Source organism: Bufo gargarizans, chromosome 1 (assembly GCF_014858855.1).
Source record: "Bufo gargarizans isolate SCDJY-AF-19 chromosome 1, ASM1485885v1, whole genome shotgun sequence".
NCBI classification, from domain to species: domain Eukaryota; kingdom Metazoa; phylum Chordata; class Amphibia; order Anura; family Bufonidae; genus Bufo; species Bufo gargarizans.
The window spans coordinates 638,041,254-638,061,410 of NC_058080.1; the positions used below are offsets into that span (position 1 = coordinate 638,041,254).

Consider the following 20,157-nt stretch of genomic DNA (forward strand, 5'->3'; position numbering starts at 1 on the left):
TGAGATCTGAGCCAATTTAAGAGGGAATACATGTGAGGGTGTCCTATCTTTTTCCTCAGTAAGAATAGGCATTTTTGTAGAATGACATTTACAGAAGATCTTGAAAAGACTTTTCTTCAGTTTTCTTTGTTTAGTTGGATTACTTGAATCTCTCTGTATTGTTGAAACGGAGATGAAATAACCTTTTATTAAAAATGTTACAAAAAACCACATGCTTTCAAAGGGTGTCCTAATTTATTCACATGACTGTATATATATATATATTGCATAGGATGTAGGATATACTATAAATACTGTACATGCACATAACATACTGTAAATTTGCATATGTACTGTATACAGTATATACACTGTATATGTACAGTTCATCTAGCTTTATTATCTTCACACAGTTTTGCCCCAACCCTTATGTGACATGTCATGCTCCCCTCAAAACAAGTGCAACGCCCGTAGGCCGGACGTCTGGGGTATCCCTTGCCCCTTAGGAGGTTTTTACAATATATATCCCTCTTACAGAGCAAGTAGTTGTGATGCCAGTTGCAGTTAAATATTCCAATAGTCTAGGACTATAGTTTCCTGTTTCTGGTCTTATCATTAAAATATAACTTTTATTTATTCCTTTATAAATCAACAACCCACAAACAAAAGTAAAATTTAAAAATACATATGGAGGGCTACTGAATTTGGGACTGAGGGTATAGTGTCTCTATTTTATTGGTAGTTCAGAGGGATATTACTGCATATCTCACTGTGGCTATGCATGCTTTTTACTCACACCTATGTTACTACAATTGATGTCTGTAATGTCGGCCGACACCAGGCATTCTGTCATCAAGCTGCACTTATTTTTACCAATCACCCTTTCAGTATTTCTCTGATACTCCTATCTATATTTGTCACAATGGCTTTTCTGCCTGAATAACTGCACTGTCCCTCAGATGTGTTCGGCGTCTGCAGATCGCCTCACTGCTATTCCATCTTTTGCCCTACCATAATTCTTAAAATTTATTAGAAACGCAGCTCCCCCGACATGTTTCACTGCAGATGCAGCGTCTTCAGGGGAAATGGAGCTACTATCAACACGAGCGTCTCCTGCCGGAAATACTTTATATCCTTAGGGTGGTTCTCACCTTCTAAATCACCTATGGCTGTTTAGTCTCGCGTTGAATGATGTCCTGCTAGGCCAATCATATCCGTTCTTTTCAAATTATCGGCTTGCTGGGAGATTTCGAAAGAAAGGTAATCTGCGCATGCCCCAAGACTTAGATATTCCTTATTTTTCGGCACGCTGATGCGCATGCGTTAGAACTTATACCAAATTCGTATCTCTTAAGTTCGTCGATTTTTATATAGGAACATTAAGCCCCTTCTTTTTAATTCATACAATTTGGTAGTCAAGTATGCTTGCACAGGTGCCTTCCCTTCATGTATTTTAATACATATATTGTTGTATTTTTCTTTTTTCTTTTTTTCTTTTTTCCTTTTCCCAGCAGCCCTTTACCTTTTCCTTTATTTTTCCTAGGATGATATCCTAGATCGTTGGATATTTGTGCCCATGTTTGTCTGGACCCATTGACTTTTTTTTTGTGTATATTTACATTTTATATAGTTTTTAAATTAAATTACGAGGAGAGAGAAAGAAGAACCAAATGTTTTCGGAGTGTTTGCACTCCTTTTTTATATATATATAATTATATATGTGTATTTTGGTTTATCTTCTTCATCCTGGGTGTCATATAAATGCTGTATACGTAAAGCCTTCATTTAGGCCAATTGGACTCATGGTATTGAGTCTCTGAATCCATCGTGCTTCATTCTGTAGAAGTTTTCTATCCAAATTTCCCCCTCTCGGGCCCATGGTTACTTTCTCTATCCCCCAGAAACATGTACATATTTTATATGTCTTGCAATTGGTGTATCTTTTGCAGTTTCTATTGAGCTCAAATGGCCCGATATCCGACGTCTCAGTTCCTGGGTGGTTTTTCCCACATATAACCTAGGGCATGGACATGATGCTATATATACGACTCCTTGCGTTTTGCATGTAATCAGTTGTCTAATATCATATTCTTATTTGTCAGCTGGATTTGTGAATTTTTTGATCCGAGGAATATATCTACAAAAGGAGCAATCTCCACAAGGTGATGACCCTCGATATTTCTCTCTAATTAAGGTGTTGTCTGTTCCTTTCTCCTTTAGGTAACTGTGTATGAGTTGATCTTTCAAATTTGGGCCTCTTCTATAGGTTACGCTTGGATTAATGGTAAGTACTGTTTTCAAATCTCTGTCTGCTTGTATAATGTACCAATATTTTTCCAATATCCGGTATATCTCTTTATTATAACCATCAAAAGTTCCTATACACCGGATAATTTCATTCTTTATTGGGGGAGATGTTTTTAATAATTCCTCTCTATTTGTACTCTTTGCTCTGTTATAGGCCTTTTTTATGGGGGCTGAGGGATATCCCCTCTTTTTAAATCTTTCGAGAAGCTGCCCACTCTCCCTTTCAAATGCTCCCTCCTCAGAGCAATTCCTACGGGCCCTCAAGTATGACCTTCTCACCAGTCCCACAAAGTGATAAATTCTTGTGGATCAAGGATATTAATCTCTTTGCACGCAAATTGGCCTTACATAAGGTACATAAACAGGAAGAAGGGGATATGAGGAGAATGTACGAAAATTAAAAGAGATGTGTTCAGACCCTTGAGGACTTGCTGAGAGAAAATGAGGGACAATGTATTATTCCAGACCCTCCCTTCTCGTCCCTGAAACCCAAATCTAAAATTACTCCTTCATTTGTACAGTTCAAAGAAATAGATACATTTGTGAGTTTGGTAACACAGGATATCAAGTCTATGAAAATGAGAAAAGACCATATTGAATCCAATCTAAGCGGTCAGGAACTAAAAGCCTTGGGTGAGCTGAATAAGAATGAGAATATTATCATCAAGCCTAGCGATAAGGGTGGCAACATAGTCATCCAGAACAGGGATGACTATGTTGACATGGTATTAAGACTACTAAGGGATAAGAAGACATATAAAATACTCCCGAGTGACCCAACGAAGGTCTATACCATGGAACTGAAGGCACTACTGTCCGATGCTAGATCTAGGGACAATATAACAAAACAATAGCAAAGGCAGTGAGACTGCAGAGTGCACCTGTCTTTGCTATTGTTTTGTTATATTGTTTATGACATCCGCACTTGTTACCTTGTGTGAGATGTCTATTGTGGTACTTGTGGTTCGCCGCGGGCATCCTCCACCTTATGCATTTTGCTGGGGATCGCCATTAGCAACGGGCCACAAGTGCAGGATTTGCTCCCCTGTATATATGCACGACTGCATGTGGGTTTGAGCACCTCCTGCTAATGCCACCCTGTCTTTTTAGTTTGTATATATAGATCTAGGGACCTAATAACCAAAGATGAATTCTTGTATCTTTTTAAAAAAGACCCCACTATTTCTACCTTTTATGCACTACCAAAGGTGCATAAGGATAAAACACCTATTCCAGGGAGACCAATAGTGTCTGGTAACGATAATCTAACCCATGGCATTAACCAATATGTAGATCAGATAATAAGACCTTTCGTTACCACACTACCGTCCTATATTAAGGTCACAAAAGATCTCCTCCTGAAAATCAATGAAATAACACTGACACCAAATACCATTCTGGCTAGTCTGGATGTTGAATCCCTATATAGTAACATACAACACTCACTGGGTTTAAAAGCAGTTCACCAATTTCTTAGCACCAAGAGCAGTAATTTTCACCAACATAATCACCTAGTATTAACGATGCTAGAATTTGTTTTAGAGCACATTTTTTTTATTTTTCAAGGGCACTTTTACAAACAGATTAATGGGACCGCAATGGGGACATCTTGTGCCCCCACTTATGCAAATTTATTTTTAGGGTGGTGGGAAAATGATATTGTATTCACGGAGGGGATGTCGTCATATACCTGTCACATTTTATTTTGGGGCAGGTACTGTATATAGACGACATCCTCGTCCTATGGGATGGTGGAGAATCACTGTTTACGGAATTCACACAAGTTCTCAATGAGAATAATATAGGGATGAAATATACCTACGAAATACAGGAGCGAGAGATAATCTTCCTGGATCTAAAAATGAAAATCACAGAAAGTGGACGTCTAAGTACGGAAGTACATAAAAAAACAACTTCTACAAATAGTTACCTACACTGGACGAGTTGGCATTCAGAGCCACTCAAGAGGGGAATACCTACGGGCCAATACTTGTGGGCCCGTAGGAATTGCTCTGAGGAGGGAGCATTTGAAATGGCGAGTGGGCAGCTTCTCGAAAGATTTAAAAAGAGGGGATATCCCTCAGCCCCCCTAAAAAAGGCCTATAACAGAGCAAAGAGTACAAATAGAGAGGAATTATTAAAAACATCTCCCCCAATAAAGAATGAAATTATCCGGTGTATAGGAACTTTTGATGGTTATAATAAAGAGATATACTGGATATTGGAAAAATATTGGTACATTATACAAGCAGACAGAGATTTGAAAACAGTACTTACCATTAATCCAAGCGTAACCTATAGAAGAGGCCCAAATTTGAAAGATCAACTCATACACAGTTACCTAAAGGAGAAAGGAACAGACAACACCTTAATTAGAGAGAAATATCGAGGGTCATCACCTTGTGGAGATTGCTCCTTTTGTAGATATATTCCTCGGATCAAAAAATTCACAAATACAGCTGACAAAAAAGAATATGATATCAGACAACTGATTAGCATCATGTCCATGCCCTAGGTCAGTGATGGCTAACCTTGGCACTCCAGCTGTGGCAAAACTACAACTCCCAAGATGCCCCGTTTGCTTGGCTGCTCTCAGAACTCTATAGAAATAAATGGACCATGCTGGGAGTCGTAGTTTCACCACAGCTGGAGTGCCAAGGTTAGCCATCACTGCCCTAGGTTATATATGGGAAAAACCACCCAGGAACTGAGACGTCGAACCATTTGAGCTCAATAGAAACTGCAAAAGATACACCAATTGCAAGACATATAAAATATGTACATGACAATAAAACATCAGTCTTACGTTTCTGGGGGATAGAGAAAGTAACCATGGGCCAGAGAGGGGGAAATTTGGATAGAAAACTCCTACAGAATGAAGCACGATGGATTCAGAGATTCAATAGCATGAGTCCAATTGGCCTAAATGAAGGCTTTACGTATACAGCATTTATATGACACCCAGGATGAAGAAGATAAACCAAAATACATGTATATAAATATATATATATAAAAGAAAATATATATATATATATATATATATATAAAAAGGAGTGCAAACACTCCGAAAACATTTGGTTCTTCTTTCTCTCTCCTCGTAATTTAATTTAAAAACTATATAAAATGCAAATATACACTAAAAAAGTCAATGGGTCCAGACAAACATGGGCACAAATATCCAACGATCTAGGATATCATCCTAGGAAAAATAAAGGAAAAGGTAAAGGGCTGCTGGGAAAAGGAAAAAAGAAAAAAAGAAAAAAGAAAAATACAACAATATATGTATTAAAATACATTAAAATACATGAAGGGAAGGCACCTGTGCAAGCATACTTGACTACCAAATCGTATGAATTAAAAAGAAGGGGCTTAATGTTCCTAGAAGTTCAGATAAAAAGCATGCACCCTGACAGCATGCAACTGGAACAAAAGTTGTAGTATATACGATTCTATCATCAGAAATGTGAGATAATTTAAATATAAACGAATGCGTCCTGAAGGTATCTAACTAAATTCCAAGATTGAGCGCAAGCCCACCTGGTAATAGAGGAAGACGCGAAAAGCTCTAAGAATTAGCGCAGGCGCTTGGAAATATAATTGTCTCCAGTAGAGATTGAACTGAAGTGGAATATTCGGAATTCCTATGTTATAGCGCGAGTGCAGATAATAGCTGAATCGTGTGGGTTTCGAGTATGAGTCCTAACGTATGCGCATCTACTTACAAAGTGATAGAAAAAGATTCTAAGTGTTAACGCATGCGCCCCTAGGATATATAAAAATCGACGAACTTAAAAGATACGAATTTGGTATAAGTTCTAACGCATGCGCATCAGCATGCCAAAAAATAAGGAACATCTAAGTCTTGGGGCATGCGCAGATTACCTTCCTTTCGAAATATCCCAGCAAGCCGATAATTTGAAAAGAATGGATATGATTGGCCTAGCAGGACATCATTCAATGCGAGACTAAACAGCCATAGGTGATTTAGAAGATGAGAACCACCCTAAGGATATAAAGTATTTCCGGCAGGAGACGCTCGTATTGATGTAGCTCCATTTCCCCTGAAGACGCCGCATCTGCGGTGAAACATGTCGGGGGAGCTGCGTTTCTAATACATTTTAAGAATTATGGTAGGGCAAAAGATGGAATATGTCACGGCTGAGGATGGGGAAAACCCTCAGCCGTGCGGTATCAGAAGGCGGATGGTCAATGCCAGGCCAGGACAGGAATCAGGGAGCAGGTCACCTCCTACACATCCCTAATTCTGACCCTGTCTCCTATCCATATGAGCCAACCCTGAAGGTAGGAGGGCTCATACTCCGGAACCTGATATTCCTGCTAGCCCTCAGGGTGGCCCTGGACTAGGAGCAGGGTAAGACGACCTGTTCCTCCTAGACACGGAGGAACTGGAGTCTCATTGGCAAAGCTACATCGAAAGGGGCACATGAACAGACATATGGCAATGACAGGTAAGTGAGACTAGTTCCACACTTACCTGCCACAGACACACAACCTGGAACCCACGTGCAAGTGCTGCTGTCCACAAACAACACAAAGGACACCGCACACAACAGACATCACACGGGAACCCAGGAAACCATATTCTGCAATAAATAAAGACCAAACAAACATCTTCTAATCACCATACATAAACCTTATGACCACAAGGGTGGCCCCCACTGGCAGATGGTATAACAGGAGGATGTCTCCAGCAACCATGGCTGAAGAACCCCTCAGCTACCTGCAAACAGCAGAGGCTTTATAGCCCAAAGTAGCCACACCCACACAGACACACCCAGTGAACACACACACACAGAAGGGAGTTAACCCTTCAAACACAAGGCAAGGGAAGACGGCCACTTAAAGGGGAAGTACACACATAAACACATACTTCACCTGTTGCCGCGGGCAACGGCATGCGAGGCAACCATGTCCTAGGGGTCAACCATAGGGCTGAGACACTGCCACCACATGCACACAACACCACACGTTGCCACGGACAACCAAGTGAAGGAAAGTGTCACAAAACACACCACAGGCCGTGACAGAATAGCAGTGAGTCGATCTGCAGACGCTGAACACATCTGAGGTACAGTGCAGTTATTCAGGCAGAAAAGCCATTGTGACAAATATAGATAGGAGTTTTAGAGAAATACTGAAAGGGTGATTGGTAAAAATAAGTGCAGCTTGATGACAGAATGCCTGGTGTCGGCCGACATTACAGACATCAATTGTAGTAACATAGGTGTGAGTAAAAAGCATGCATAGCCACAGTGAGATATGCAGTAATATCCCTCTGAACTACCAATAAACTAGAGACACTATACCCTCAAATATAGTAGCCCTCCATATGTATTTTTAATTTTTTTTGTTTGTGGGTTGTTGATTTATAAAGGAATAAATCAAAGTTATATTTTAATGGTAAGACCAGAAACAGGAAACTATAGTCCTAGACTATTGGAATATTTAATTTGACCTCCTGGGTTTAGTGGGTGCATTTGAACTAGTGCAGTTGCAGTTAAGCAACAAAGACATAGAGTCCCCTTTGTAGATGTTAGTGTTGGTACCCAGATGTAGGATTGCCAGAGTGGTGTAGAGTGAGCTACAATCTCTCTGAAGGTGTTGTATACATGTGTCACGGTGCCCCTACCTGGATATCCTTGGATCCCAGACTTATTGGGGTAAAGCAGTCCAAAAAGGGATGAATAACTTGGATGATGAAGGAATAATTGAGTCCAGACTTGTAGTAAAGTGGAACACAGCTTTACTTGGCATAAACTTTCCAACTTTATCTTCCAAACTTTGTCTTCGTTACCAGCAGGTTTTGGCTTAAATTCTGGCAGGCAAACACTTCTGCAACAATCTCAGCTCAGCTATACTGTAGCTTTCGTAGCTCTGCTATGTTAGCTGGGTCAAATAGGAAACTTTTCCTCTTCTGCTGTAACTGTAACTTAACTTCTTGTAGTCTGTATCTTACGTTATCTTGATCCAGGGAAACTCCCATCCTGGCTTTAGAGGCTTGTAGCTGGGGCCGACACACAGCTTTCCCCTTACAGGGTAAACTAGACTAACTAACCACTAAATAACGCCTCTCTCTCTAGATAGGAGAATAGAATGAAAGAAAGGGTTCCATTCTAGGGAACTCAGCTCTGCCAGAAATGCCGCCATCTGCTGGTGAGCCAGGCACATTACATGTTAATCAGTTATTAAACCATAAATACTTTTTCACAGTGTGCAGTACCTAGGATAAATACATGGGGACACCATTAAGGATAGTGGGGGTGCAGAAAGAGTGGTAATGCCACTCTGGGGCGTTACACAAGTAAGGGCATCGGCAGTGGAGTACCTATAACAGAGGCAGATCACACGACTGCTATGGACCATGGGGGAGGGGGGCCAACATGGAACTTGTTTTTCACTTCCCCACATGAAAACACAGCATTTTTACAAAGCCACCACTAAGGGTAGCTCAGTACAAAAAGATTATTGCAATATCCATGGTAGTTGTATTCATTCCTATTCACTGAGTTCCCCCTAGTGGTGGCTAGCCAGCTAGCTTTGTAATGGAAGGGAAGCAGGAGATTTGTTAATACATTTTTGGTGTAACTACAATGAGAAATATAGTGGTCAGAATGAGCTCCATATATTTGATGCATCTGTTCCACCTTTTCCGACATAAAAAGTGGGTAATGCCAAAAGAAACTTTTTTTTATTACAAGTTGTATTTAATTAAAATTTATTACACTTGATAAAAAAAAACTAACATAACTTAGCCAGAAATCTGGGGCACTGCTATGTCCTGCATTGCCTGGGAGTGATTGATACAGGTAAACTGGGAAAGTAGGTGCAGGGGGCACATACTGTGTTTTGCTATGGGGTCCTATGAGATTTGTGTACGCCGCTGGGCATAGGGTCTGCATCTAATGACACATACAGTTAGATCCTAGGAAAGCAGCCTTTCATAAGCTGTGCTTGAGATTTGCCATCTCTTCCAGGAGTCTAGAAGTTTCCCCTTTTACTAGTAGACTTCCAGTGAGTAGGCAAGTATTGACAATTCTACTCCAACACTGATAATCAAGGCTGGATTTAAGGCTCAACCCAAACTAGGGGTATATTTTCCTCTGCAGCACACACACTGGTTGCCTGGTATATACCGTTTTAGTGGTACATATATGCCACTCCAGCTTCTACACATAACATTAAAACCACATACAAGTGAAGGGTGTTATCGTGTTATAAAGGGTGGAAGGCATGAAGTGAACTGTCAGTTATTAAGTTGATGCCATGGAAGATGGAAAGGAACTGAGAGACTAAATTGTGATTCCTACACAACTAGCTCAGAACATCTCTGAAACAGCAGGTCTTATAGCGTGTTCCTGAAATGCAGTGATTAGTACCTAACAAAAGTGGTCTGAGGAGGGACCACCAGTGAACCGGCGACAGTGTCATGAGTGTGTAAGATGGGGCTATGGGTGCTGCGTATGGGGCTACATAGCCTCAAACCATTCAGCGTGCTCATACTGACTCCTGTCCACTGGCGAAAGCACCTACATTGAGAAACTGAGCATGGGATAAATGAACGATGGAGAAATGGAAGAAGGTGGCCTTGGGGGGGGGGGGGGTCGGTCAGGCCTAGGGTGCCTGGCACATTTACATTATAATTAAAATTATACCTGAAATCTACTCTAGGTCCTGGCAGTTCTGATTGCCAGTCATAATTAATTTGAATTTTTCCCAGTGGTATGATACTGCTAGGGTTGTCTGGAAAATCCAAGTTGGAATTCGTAGCAGAAATCTAAGGGTAACTGTCAGATTCCTGCCATGGATTTGCAGTTTTGCACTGCCGTTGGTCTGCATATGGATTAGTCCTAACTGAGGTTACCTGCTGCAGTCAACGGTAATAGAGATTCCCATTAAAAGAAACGGGGTGCACATTTTCCATGGATTTCACAATATGCATGAAAACCCGCTGTCTGAACCTACCCTTTATCTAATATGTTTTGGGACACCACCACTTGCTGTGTTAAAGGGGCAGTGTGGTATTCACTATGATGAGGTACTGTGACAGGTTTCATTATGCAGGCAAGGTAGGCAGCATTATTTAACAGCTGTGTGACGGTATTATTTATCCATTGATTGCTCCTTTCACTAGCATCATCATAAGTGTATGATTCCAGATTGACCCTATAAGACAAAAACATTTATCAAGCGAGATTCAGCTGTTGCTTGATCACCTTGTAGCCAATTTAACATGTACAACTATAGAATTACATGTAATATTTTTTCAGGATCATATTCATGCTTTTGCCATGACTTCAGAGTGGGATCTCAGAAGCTGGGCTAAGAAGAATCAGGCCACAGAGATACTTTGATACATGAGGGCCCACTGTAAAGAGAGCAACAATAGGCTGATAAATAATACCGCCACACGACACCACTGCAATCAAAGTTCAGCTATCTTTTCTAATCAGCACTGGAGAAATTACATAGAAACATAGAATGTGTCAGCAGATAAGAACCATTTGGCCCATCTAGTCTGCCCAATATACTGAATACTATGGATAGCCCCTGGCCCTATCTTATATGAAGGATGGCCTTATGCCTATCCCATGCATGCTTAAACTCCTCCACTGTATTTGCAGCTACCACTTCTGCAGGAAGGCTATTCCATGCATCCACTACTCTCTCAGTAAAGTAATACTTCCTGATATTACTTTTAAACCTTTGCCCCTCTAATTTAAAACGATGTCCTCTTGTAGCAGTTTTTCTTCTTTTAAATATTCTCTCCTCTTTTACCTTGTTGATTCCCTTTATGTATTTAAAAGTTTCTATCATATCCCCTCTGTCTCGTCTTTCTTCCAAGCTATACATGTTAAGGTCCTTTAATCTTTCCTGGTAAGTTTTATCCTGCAATCCATGTACCAGTTTAGTAGCTCTTCTCTGAACTCTCTCCAAAGTATCACTATCCTTCTGGAGATATGGTCTCCAGTACTGAGCACAATACTCCAAATGAGGTCTCACTAGTGCTCTGTAGAGCGGCATGAGCACCTCCCTCTTTCTACTGCTAATGCCTCTCCCTATACACCCAAGCATTCTGCTAGCATTTCCTGCTGCTCTATGACATTGTCTGCCTACCTTTAAGTCTTCTGAAATAATGACCCCTAAATCCCTTTCCTCAGATACTGAGGTGAGGACTGTATCACTGATTTTATATTCTGCTCTTGGGTTTTTACCCCTAGGTGCATTATCTTGCACTTATGAACATTAAATCCCGTTTGGTGTATTTTGTTTGAAACGTGGACATGCCTCTTTTCATATCAGTTTTTTCCCATTGAATTGGTCTAAGGCCTCATACACATGGCCATGTTTTGGATTCATGTTTTGCAGATGCATATTTAGGCAGCCATAGAAATCTTTTGTTCATGTGCCTTTGATTTTTTAAGAAATTCCCATATGAATTTTACAGAAAACAGTCAAAGCTTGACCCATGGTGGATGTATCCCCTTCTAAGGCTACTTTCACGCTTGCATTCAGAACGGATCCGTCTGCATTATATTGTAGAAAAAATTCTAAGTGTGAAAGTAGCTTCAGACGGATCCGTCCAGACTTTACATTGAAAGTCAATGGGGACGGATCCGTTTGAAAATTGAGCCATATAGTGTCAAATTCAAACGGATTCGTCCCCATTGACTTACATTGTAAGTCTGGACGGATCCATTTGCCTCCGCACGGCCTGTTGATCGGAGCGGAGGCTGAACGCTGCCAGACTGATGCATTCTGAGTGGATCCGCATCCACTCAGAATGCATTAGGGCTGGACGGATGCGTTCGGGGCCGCTTGTGAGAGCCTTTAAACGGAACTCACAAGCGGAGCCCCGAACGCAAGTGTGAAAGTAGCCTAAGAGAGAATATGGTGCTACATGGTGGCACATCTAATATTTTCCATTTCCATGAGACTGAACTGTGTTGGGACTGTAATTGGCATTGATGCTAATGTCCTTTACTCCTTCTGTAGAACGGTACAATGAATTTATAGTTATACCGTTGATTACGATGACAATACAATAGTTCTGCTCAATGTAACACGAAGCATTGCTGACATCATTATTGAATGCTATATTTTTTTGTTTGCAGAAAAACAACACTGTGGGAAATAGTAATTCAGACCCTCCTTTCCCTAATCCCGGAATGTACCAGCTGGATGTGACATTAAAACGAGGAAGCAACCTAGCAGCGCGTGACCGAGGAGGTACAGTCAAGTCTCTGACTATGAATAAGTGTTTTATGGGAAGTTCTGGTACCAGAACAAAATGAACAAACGTAAAGTAAAACACCGTTATCATTGTTCTCTCTGTGGCACCAAATGAAATGCGCGCTCTTTTTTCTTAGTCTGCATCATGAGCGCTTTCATCTCTATGAAGTTTTATCTGCAGTCATCTAACAGCATGCCAAATAAACTCTTCCGAGTTCGCACTGGCAAGGCACTAAAGTAATGGTGTACCCACAGCCCTAGCCAGAAATCATCTATCACTTTTCGGATGCTATCCAGAGATAACTTTATTCATATTAAAGGGAATCTGTCACCAGCCGACTCCCTGTCAAACTGTTTGCATAGACACATAACTGGGCTTCACCTGATTAAAACACTGTTTTTCTTCCTTTCTGAGTCATGATACTTTTTCTTAATATGCAAATTTAGGCTCTTGGTGCAATGAGGGTCTCACCGTTGCTCTTGCGGCCCCCAAGCTGCACTCTGTTCTGTGCTCACTCCATTCTGTGGTGCTTTGCCACTACTTGGGCTTGTCAATCAAAGCCATGAGGGAAGAGCTGGCCACAAGAGCAATGATGTCCTCTTTTCACCCCCCAAAAAATTGCATATTAGACTACTTTCACACTTGCGGAACCGTCGCCGGAACTGCCTGCCGGCAAAACGTATGCCAACTGATAACATTTGTAAGACTGATCAGGATCCTGATCAGTCTTAAAAATGCCTGATCAGTCTGAAAAATGCATTAAGATGCCGGATCCGTCTTTCTGGTGTCATCTGGCAAAACTGATCCGGAATTTATTCTTTTCACCTTTTTTTCTGTCTGCGCATGCGCAGACCGGAAGGACGGATCCGGCATTCCGGTGTTTTGAATGCACTAATACATTTCTATAGAAAAAAATGTTGGATCCAGCATTCAGGCAAGTCTTCAGTTTTATGGGCCGGAGATAAAACCGTAGCATGCTACGGTTTTATCTTTTGCCTGATCAGTCAAAATGACTGAACTGAAGACATCCTGATGCAAACTGAACGGATTACTCTCCATTCAGAATGCATGGGGATATGCCTGATCAGTTATTTTCCGGTATTGAGCCCCTGTGACGGAACTCTATGCCGGAAAAGAAAAACGCTAGTGTGAAAGTACCCTAAGAGGAAGTTTTATACTGTAACTGAGGAACGGAGCCTCAGATCAACAAAAGAAAAACAGCCTTTTAAGCAGGTGAACCAGAGCTACGTGTCTATGCAAAAAGTTTAATAGAGAGGTCGCTGGTGACAGACTCTGTTTAAAAATGTATGTGACGTGGTAAAAACAGATAAGTCATATTACCAGCTAGAGAAGTGCAGAGTTCCCCTTTTCTTCTTCTCTATTGTACCATACATGTCACCATATCACAGGACATATTATCACTCCCAGCAGGAGGCAGTCTAAATCCTCATTAGGGGTTGTCACACATTTATTACTTATCCCAGCATGCAGACATGTTCTCCTATCCTGTGGATAGGTAATAAATGTCTCAATGCTGGGGGCCCCACCACTGGGATCACCAGCGATCACTAGAATTGAGGTCCTGAGCTCCTCATTCCTCCTCAGGGCACTTTTATAGTGGCCATGCCATTCCATTCAGTGTTTGTGGGGCTGAGGGAAAAAGCTACAAAACCCCTGTTCTACTGATTGTGGGGGCCCCAGTGGCGGGACCTTCAATGATCAGACATTTATCACCCATTTTGTGGCTAGGTGATAAATGTGCCCTGTGGGATAACCTCTTTAACAATGGTTGACATTTACATCCTATTAAAAAAATGATCCCGTGAAGAAATGTACTTAGTGCGGTGCCACCCAATGTTCACAGTGTACAGCAATGTGAGCATCCACCTAGTGAGCTAGGTGCTGGCGGTCACACATGCTCAGTCAGGCTCCTCACAGTCAGTGTCTGCAAAGCGATCTTCTAGTCTCTGCCGAGTCGCCAACTGAAATAGCTGATTTTCTCCGGAGCCCATCCCCAGCAGCACAAGTTAGCAACAAAAGGGTCATTTTTTTGTGCTAAATAGAGTCAAACAGAGTAAATTAATTTAAAACAGCTATTAACGGACTTTAAAGGTGACCTGTCAAGAGAAACTCTGAGGCATTTCAGAGAAAACATTGTTTAAAAAACAGCAATAGCTAAAATAAAAAGAGTATATTTGAAGTATTTCCCTATAGTGCATATTCTAAAATGCTTCAAGCTTTTAATCTACCACTGGATATCAGCAGGCATGTGGTTAGGAATGGTACTGTGGGTCACATTTATGCCTCATGCGCACCACCGTAGTTTTGGTCCACGTCCCATCTGCACTTTTTGCAGGACCCACCTGCAAAAATGTGAACAGCATGCGGATGTCATCATGCCAGCGTTCCACAAATTATAGAATCTGTTATATTTTTGACCATTTTGCGGAAAAGAATAGGAATTTGTAGTGATGAGAGCGAAAAAACAGCGGAATGCATATGCCGGTATTTGTATTTTGTAGATCCTCGGTTTGCAGTCCGCAAAATGGATACGGCTGTGAATATGAGACATTATCATATCAATTGTTTGCGAGTGTGAAGTGTTAGCATCGCCTTCTAAAGTAACAAATGTGAAAAAAATGATGTACTGTTATTTCTTTATACATTACCAATTTAAAATGGAAGGATTTTATTGTATATCCTTTATTGCTTCCTTCAAATTCATCGGCAAATGTTTTCAACCTTAAATAACACGATTCCAGAGTTTGGAGTGGCCTCCCCAGATTAGACAATTATGGCATGGCAATTTGATCCAAACACTGGGCCCCATCGTTTATAGTAACATATCTTTACAGTTGATAAACAACTTGATGTGAATGATAAATGCCCCATATTAGGGGAAAATCCTTCCTAGCTCCAAATAAATCCCTAGATCGACATCTTTTCTCCAGTAATCTTGTAATGTTATATTTTTAAACAAAGGCATCCAGGCTCTTTTTTTCAGATCAGATGTGGATGGACCCATTCATCTCAATGGGTCCCCAAAAGATGCGGACAGCACACCCATGGGCAGACCGCAACACACTAATGGCCATGTGCATGAGTGGTAGCAAGCATATACAAATTTGTGGACTATGCTGTGGCCATCCCTTACTTCCCTTATGCAGTCAATACATACATTTTGTATCATGGTTCTAGGAAGAATACTCATTGGTGGAAATTTACTAAGCTAAACGCTCAGAAATTCAGAATTATCACTTGAATTGAGCTAAAACCAACTTGTTTTTAGCACCACTTTTATTATGTGTTTTAGACACTTTTTGTGCATCTTTGAGTGATATAACTAAAAGATAGTGTAAAGTTAGACAAAATTGTCTAAAGATGCACAAAGATTTGTGTTCCGGCATCAGCCACAGACTAGACTAAGAGGGTAATTTATTTTGTGGTTCATTTTTTAAGTGATTTCTTTGAAGTGTCTGCAGTAGTTTGAATAATTTTTTTAACCAAATTTAACAAATGTCCTATGCCAGTTCTTTTGGCAAATTTGGAAATAGTTGCATTTGCTGGAAGGTGTCTAGGTTGTGGTAGACCAGGTGATATATTTGTTGAAATTTGCACCCTATCGGATTTAGGGCTCATGCACACTATTTTATTTCCGCGTCCGTTCCGTTTCTTTTTGCGGACCGTATGTGGAACCATTCATTTCAATGGCTCCACAAAAAAAAACGGAAGTTACTCCATGTGCATTCCGTTTCCGTATATACATATTTCCGTTCCACAAAAAAATAAAACATGTCCTATTATTGTCTGCACACAGACGTCATCCATATTTTTTGCAGATCCATTTTTTTGCGGACAGCAAAATCCATACAGTTGTGTTCATGAGCCCTTACTCTGTAAAGAGGCCACAATACTTGAAATGATGTCTGATTGGTGCATATCAGATCAATCTAACATGTTTTTTAAGTTTGTAAAAATCAAAAACAAATTAAATATTCAACTCACTCCCCTTTCCCCATTTTACACACTAAAAATAAATAAATAATAAAAGGCTGAGTCGTTTTTTTGGTCACATCACCTCCTTAAAAAGTGATCAAAAATTCATACATACTCCAAATACTACAAAAGAGACATTACACAGATCTGTAGATAGAAAATTATGGATGCCCGAATTTGGTGATGGAAATAAATTGTTTTCAGAGTGTTAGGCCCCTTTCTCACGAGCGAGAATTCCGTGCTGGTGCAATGCGTGAGGTGAACGCATTGCACCCGCACTGAATCCGGACCCATTCTCTCCCCAATGGGGCTGTGCACATGAGCGGTGATTTTCCCGCATCACTTGTGCGTTGCGTGAAAATCGCAGCATGCTCTATATTGTGCGTTTTTCACGCAACGCACCCGCAACGCTGGTGTGAACGCAGCCTTAGATCATAAACATAAGCCAATAAAAATAGCCAAAATCACTCTACGTCTCTGGAGAAAAGCCATTTTTTTTTATATTACCCTCTAATATATAAATTATACTGCCTAAATATTAGACAGGATTAGTACTCTGTCTCGTTCTTCTGGACTTGAAAATGTGAAGAAAAAAAAGAATTTATCCACTGGGAAGGAAAACATTATAAACCAATTGACTAAAATGTGACCTTTGGCTGGCATATTTTGGAACACTGATACATTTAAAAGTGCTTTAATATAATGTTATTCCTTCTCACTGGATGTTACTGAATGAATTGAAGTATTACATGAAAGTAATCAGTTTGATTTAGAACTTCTAGATGAGGCCTTGGACAGCGCTAATGTTTTTTTTCCACAGCCACTTCTTTGCGTTTGATGAAAATTGATTATTTCTGTGTAGACATAATTTCTGCTCCTCTTTGACATCTTCTATGCTTAGATGAAGCTGTATAATTGCTCTCCCGGCTGCAGTAATTGTGCTATTTCCCTACGTTATATGTCTGAATTTACTCAGTACTGAAGTATTAATGAATGTCAGCTCCAGATTACCAAGTGCATGCATTGGTCACAGAAAGGTAAAATGTCTTTATTGTGGTAGACGCTGTCGCCTAGGTCTGTCTGTCTGCGATTTTCTGTTCTGCATTTTAAACATCTGTCTTTAGTCACAACAGAAAATTCCCTAAGGCTATGCTCACACTGCAGTTTACATTAGGTTTATGCAGGGCCGGCTCCAGGTTCATGTGGGCCCTTGGGTGATAAAGCCTAAGCAGGCCCCCTTGTGGCATTTTGCACAACACAAGCAGAAATGAAGCTGCATGTGTTATAGATGTTGCCAAATACAATAGACAGAATACGCTACAGAGCGGATAGATGTGAGTCAATCCTTATAACCCTACATTTTTTTTATCTGTCCAGTGTTTTAATCCCTCAGGTCTACTCAGTATTCCGTTTTTACTGTACACCCTCTAAAGAGAGACAGACATTGAATATGAAAATAAATTTCAATATGAATGCTGATAGCAATATGCTGTTGCCTGCCCCTGTGCCCCCAATGCCCAATATATATCAATATGATGATATTTTAATTTGGAGCACAGCAGGGCAGGCTGCAGCAGACTAGGGTTGTCACGATACCAACATTTTTTGTCGATTTCGATACCATAAAAAAGTATTGTGATACTAGATACCATTCGATACCACGCAAAAAAAAATAAAACACCAAAAGCTGCGTGCATTCTGCATTTTATGGAATGTACGGCCCATGATCGAACAGTCCTATCCTATTTTTTGGGGGGAGAAACTGATAAAAAAAAAAGGCGAATCGCATAGTTTTTATTAGATTTTCACCACATAGGAAAAAAAATTCATATTTTAATAGTTTGGACTTTTCAGATGTGGCAATATGTAATATGTTTATTTATTTATTGTTTATATATTTTATATGTAAAATTGGGAAATGGGGTGATTTATACTTACTACTATATTTAGGTGTTTTTTTTTTAACTTTCTATTTAATAACTATTTCCCCCCCTTAGGGGCTAGAACCTGGGATCTTTTGATCCCTTGTCCTACTCACCCTAATAGAGCTCTGTTTGGGTGAATAGGACCTCACACTCTCCCCGCTGCCCAGTGCATAGTGCACACAGCAGCAGGGAGATTACCATGGCAGTCAGGGCTTCAGTAGCGTCCTGCCTGCCATAGTAACCGATTAGAGCCCCAGGATTACACTGCTAGGGCTCCGATCAGAAGCTTCCACTTCCACCAATGAGGGTGAGGTGACCCTGTGGCCACTGCCACCAATGATTTTAATACTGGGGGGGTTGCGGGAGAACACTGCGCCACCAATGTCTTTAATACTGGGGGAGGGGAGGGGAGGGTGGAGGGTGTACTGCGCCACCAATGATAATTAACCTATAATACAGATACAGGACGGGGGTGCCAGCGGCAGAATCACATAGCCGGCACCTGACCTCTGACAAGGAGCTGCGATCAGCAGCAGTTTTAACCCTCAGGGATGTTGTATGGTATGATTTTCTTTCACATGGGACTCTATGGGGCGACATATGCCATTGTGTGGAATATATCTATGTGTGTTCTGTTGAGCCTTCTGGATCAATTAGCCGCTTTGTTTCATTTGGAATATCTAAAAAATGACCTAATTCAAAAGTATGTAATCGATCATGACCTCTTCAAAGTGATATTGCTAGAGATGAACGAAGTATTGGAAAATTAATTTCGGCTGCTTTACCTAATTTTACAAAAAGAAAACGCTTTGTGACGGATTACTAATTTCTTTGTAAATAGTGGGTGCAATGGCAGGCAGCGGAGGTTGCGCCCCTCCACATCATTGTACCCCTCAGATGCCACGTTGATTGCTGATTGTGGCATCTGACATTAATATTAAAGTGTAAAAAAAAATGTTTTAAATCATACTTACCTCATCCATTTGATCGTGAAGAGCCTTCTTGATTGAAGATCCACGCGCAGCCCGTGATGAAGTCACCACATCGGCCGGCGTGGTGACGTCATACTTCACCTTGCACAGGATTGTGTGCGGGATCTTCAATCAAGATGGCGGTGGTCGGCTCTTAGTGCTCAAACAGATGAGGTAAGTATGATTTTTACAATTTTTGACCTCCATTTCATGGAAAACTGATTCGCTACCATGCAGCACGAGGTAATTTGGTTTCGCCGCTAATTGAATTTTCCCTTAAATTCGGTTCAAAGACTTTGATTTGCTAGATACTAGATACTGTAGTTAAATGGTCACTGTACTTTCACACAACTCATGTTTATCTGATAGCCAGTATCCTGAATAGCAAAAATCTAAATCACCTTAATCAAAATGCTGTTTTATGACTCTTAAAATGGGCTAAATTGGGGTTTCCCTTAATTCTAAGCTTCTGTCCACTGTTGGTTGTTGTGTAAAATCGGTTCTGGCAGCAGAGACAATGCACACAGCCTCTGCAAAGTAAATCCACTATGGCTTTTATACCGTGGTTTCTTCTCAGGGCAAACTGTAATATAACAAAGCAGATGCAGGCATGACAGGAAGGGAGGCCTTCTCCTCAGGGCATGGATCTGCTTAGACACTGAACACTATGGGCTCAGCATGTGTAGTGCTAGCAGACTGTGGACTCCTCAGAACTCCAGTGAACTGC

At 40.8% G+C, this 20,157-nt stretch overlaps 1 protein-coding gene across 2 annotated transcripts in view; it reads left to right on the forward strand.

Moving 5' to 3' along the window:
- Positions 1 to 20,157, forward strand: part of MCTP1 (multiple C2 and transmembrane domain containing 1) — a 1,090,031-nt gene that overhangs the window by 470,738 nt on the left and 599,136 nt on the right. For both annotated transcript variants that reach the window (XM_044276001.1, XM_044276002.1), the window contains exon 2: positions 12,420 to 12,534. In XM_044276001.1, the coding sequence (XP_044131936.1) occupies positions 12,420 to 12,534 (115 nt within the window). The remainder of the gene's footprint in view (positions 1 to 12,419; positions 12,535 to 20,157) is intronic.